The sequence below is a fragment of the Salvelinus sp. IW2-2015 genome, linkage group LG30 (assembly GCF_002910315.2).
Source record: "Salvelinus sp. IW2-2015 linkage group LG30, ASM291031v2, whole genome shotgun sequence".
NCBI lineage: Eukaryota > Metazoa > Chordata > Actinopteri > Salmoniformes > Salmonidae > Salvelinus > Salvelinus sp. IW2-2015.
Genome location: NC_036869.1, coordinates 1,122,638 through 1,127,023, shown reverse-complemented (window position 1 = coordinate 1,127,023; position 4,386 = coordinate 1,122,638). Strand labels below are relative to the sequence as shown.

General features: G+C 50.3%; 1 protein-coding gene across 1 annotated transcript in view; it reads left to right on the top strand.

Annotated features, from left to right (window-relative positions):
• The window catches only part of LOC111954733 (TBC1 domain family member 5), a 21,847-nt gene extending 21,375 nt beyond the window's left edge, over positions 1-472 (top strand). The window contains exon 13 of the mRNA XM_070436078.1: positions 211-472. Within this exon, the coding sequence (XP_070292179.1) occupies positions 211-381 (171 nt within the window). The 3' untranslated portion in view covers positions 382-472. The remainder of the gene's footprint in view (positions 1-210) is intronic.
• The last annotated feature ends 3,914 nt before the right edge of the window (positions 473-4,386 follow it).

Genomic DNA, 4,386 nt, shown 5'->3' with positions numbered 1-4,386 from the left:
TGTCCGTGGTACCAAGTAATTTTTTTTAACCTAATGGATTTAAAACAAATTCAAAAAGTTTGGAGTATCTTTATCATTGCCAACTGTTGCATTCATTAGAATTGTTTTTAAAACCTAACACTTTTGATGACGTTGCTAATTCTAACGTATTCCCAGCATTGTTATGTTCATGTTTTCATGTTATTCCAATGCTGTGGACGACGATACAAGGAGGAGATGCTGACCAGCATGCCGTTCGCCCGGCCGCAGGACTTGGGGCCGCCTGTTGCCATAGTAACCAAAGTGAACCGCATCCAGGACCAGCTGGTGAAAAAGCACGATGTGGAGCTGCACATGCACGTCAACCGCCTGGAGATCGCCCCGCAGATATACGGCATGTGAGTATCGCCACCTGTGTTTGTGTGTCTGGGTCTAAGTGCATGTGCGTGTCTGTTTAATGTGTGTGCGTGTCTGTTTAATGTGTGTGCGTGTCTGTTTACGAGCACACAACACCATTACAGACGGACGCCACAGTCACGGACACACCCCACAATACAGACGGACACACACATCAACAGCGGAACACACTTAGCGATCGGACACACACAATCTACAGACGACGGACACCACATCATTACAGACGGACCGGTGAATACACATCATTTACAGACGGACACACACACATCATTACAGAACGGACACACACACCACACCATACAGACGGAACACACACATTCATTACCAGTACGGACACCACCACACCACATCATTACACGGACGCACACACACACACCATTACAGACGGAAAAACTAACGCGACACACACACACCATACAGACGGACGCACACACACACACCATACAGACGGAACCGCACACACACACAACCATTACAGACGGACGCACACACACCACACCATACAGCGGCGCCACACATCACCACACCATTACAGCCGGACACACAACAACACCATACAGACGGCCACACACACCACCATACAGACGGAAACGCACACACACCATTACAGACGGAAACGCCAACACACCATTACAGACGGGAGCACACACACCAAACAGACGGACGCACATACGGACACCACCCACATACAGACCGGACACCACAACTCATATCAGGACGGCACACACGCGGACGGAACACACACATCATACAGAACGGACGGACCACCACAATCATACAGACGACGAGACACACACATCATTACAACGGGACACACACCACACATCATACCAGACGGACACACCACAACACATTTCATACAGACGGACACACACTCATTACAGAGGACGGCACGACACACACCATACAACGGACACACACCATACAGACGACACACACCATACAGACGGTACATCACACCATAACAGACGCGACACACACCATACAGACGGACACACACCATACAGGACGTGAACCACACCATACAGAGCGGACGGACACACGGACAGACGGACGGACACACATCACACACATACCAATAAAGACACGCGCCACCACATTATACACGCACCACACACATTAAAACAGACACGCACACACACATTAAAAACAAGACACGCACACACACAGCCAAACAGGACGGACGGCACCATAACCATTACAGACGGACGCACATTACGTACACACCCACATACAGACGGGACACCACACTGCGAGAAGGGACACAACACACCATACAGACGGACGCACACAAACACCATACAGACGGACGCACACACACCACCATACAGATCGGACGCACCACACACACATACCAGCCGGACGCACACACCACACAACACCATACAGGTACGGACGCCACACACACCACCACCACCATACAGACGACGCCACACACCACACACACATCCATACGAGGACGCACACACCACACACCACCCACCATACAGAACGGACGCCACCACACACCATCGGACCGCAGAACACCAACAGACGGACGCACATACGGACACACCCACATTACGACGGACACACACTATCATTACAGACGGTGACACACACGCGACGGGACACACCACAAATCATACAGACGGACGGGACAACAGACATCACATCATACAGACGGACGGGACACACATATACAGGACTGGACACACACACATCATACAGACCGGACACAACTACATCATACAGACGGACACACACACACACCATTACGACGGCACACACACACACCATAAGACGGGACACACACAACACATCATTAACAGACGGACGTCCACACACACACATCCATACAGCACGGACGCACACACACACATCCATACAGACGGACGCACACACACATCTACCATACAGACGGACGCACACATCACACAACCATACAGACGGACGCACACTACACACACCATAACAGACGGACGCACACACACACACCATTTACAGACGGCACGGCACACACACACCCACCACCATTACAGACGAGACACACACAACACCATACAGGACGGGACGCACACACCACCATACAGACGGACCACACACACTCATACAAGACGTACGCAACACCACCTACAGACGGACGCACACACACCAAACAGACGGACGCACATACGGTACAACCCACATACAGACGGGACACACACGCGGACGGACCACACAACACAATCATTACAGACGGACGGACAAACAACAATCATACAGACGGAACGGACACACACATCAGTACAGACGGACACACACACACATCATACAGGACGGGACACCATCACACACACATCATTACAGACGGACACACATCATACAGAGGGACGGACGGACACAACACCATACAGAGACGGACGACACACACCAACAGACGGACACACACCAATATCAGACGACACACACCATACAGACGACACACACCATACAGACGGACCACACATCCCATACCAGACGGGACCAAACACCATACAGATCGGACCCACCACACCCATACAGACGACGGACACACGGACAGACGGTCGGACACCACCATCACACACATACAATATAAAGACAACGCGCACACAATTAGACACGCACACACACATTTAAAATCAGACACGCACACATCACATTAAACAGACACGCTACACACACCAACCAATACAGAGGACGCACACACACAAACAGACGGACGCACATACACCATACAGACGGACGCACATACGGACACACCCAATACAGTACGGACCACATCGCGAAGGACACCACACACATAAAGACGGACGCACACACACCATACAGACGGACGCACACACACACCATACAGACGGAGCACCACACACACCATATACAGACGACGCACACACACACAATACACACACCATACAGACGGACGCACACACAACACACCATACAGACGGACGCACACCACACAACCCACACACCATACAGACGGACGCACACACACACACACACCCATTTAACCAGACGGACGCACACACACCATACGGACGCAACACACCACTACATTTACAGACGGACGCACAATACGGACACACCCACATTACAGACGGACACAACACTCATACAGGACGGACACCACACGCGGACGGGACACACACAATCATACAGACGGACGGACACACCAATCATACAGACGGACGGACACACATCATACAAGACGGGACACACACACATCATACAGTACGAGACACACCACATCATACAGACGGACACTCACACACACATCATACGACGGACACACCCACCACACACCATACAGACGGACCACACACATTCATTTACAGACGGACACACACACACACATCATTACAGACGGACACAAACACCACAACATCATACAGACGGGGACACACATCATACAATCTATCTATCATTACATCATACATACAAGACGGACACACACATCATACAGACGACACACACACACACACAACCAGCGTACATCACACACACATTCATACCAGACGGGGACACACAATTCATACAGACGGGACACACACACATCATACAGACGTGACACACACCATACTATATATCGGACGGACACTATCTACCATACAGATTGTTGGACGGACGGGGACATCACACATACGAGGGACACACACCATACAGGACTAATCACTATCATCCATACAGACGGACGGACACCATAAGACGGTACAACACCATATCAACGTGACGGACACCATACAGACGGTCAATCACTGCTACAGACGGTACGGAACAAACGGACAGACGGTACGACACACATCACACACCAATCAATATAAGACCACGCGCACACCATTAGACACGCACACACTACATTAAAACAGACACGTACACTAAATATAGACACGCACATTAAATACAGACACGGCACATCACATATCTGAGTAAAACAACACGCCACAACACACATTAAAACAGAATCATGCCACACCACATTTTAAAACAGACACGGCACAAACACATTTA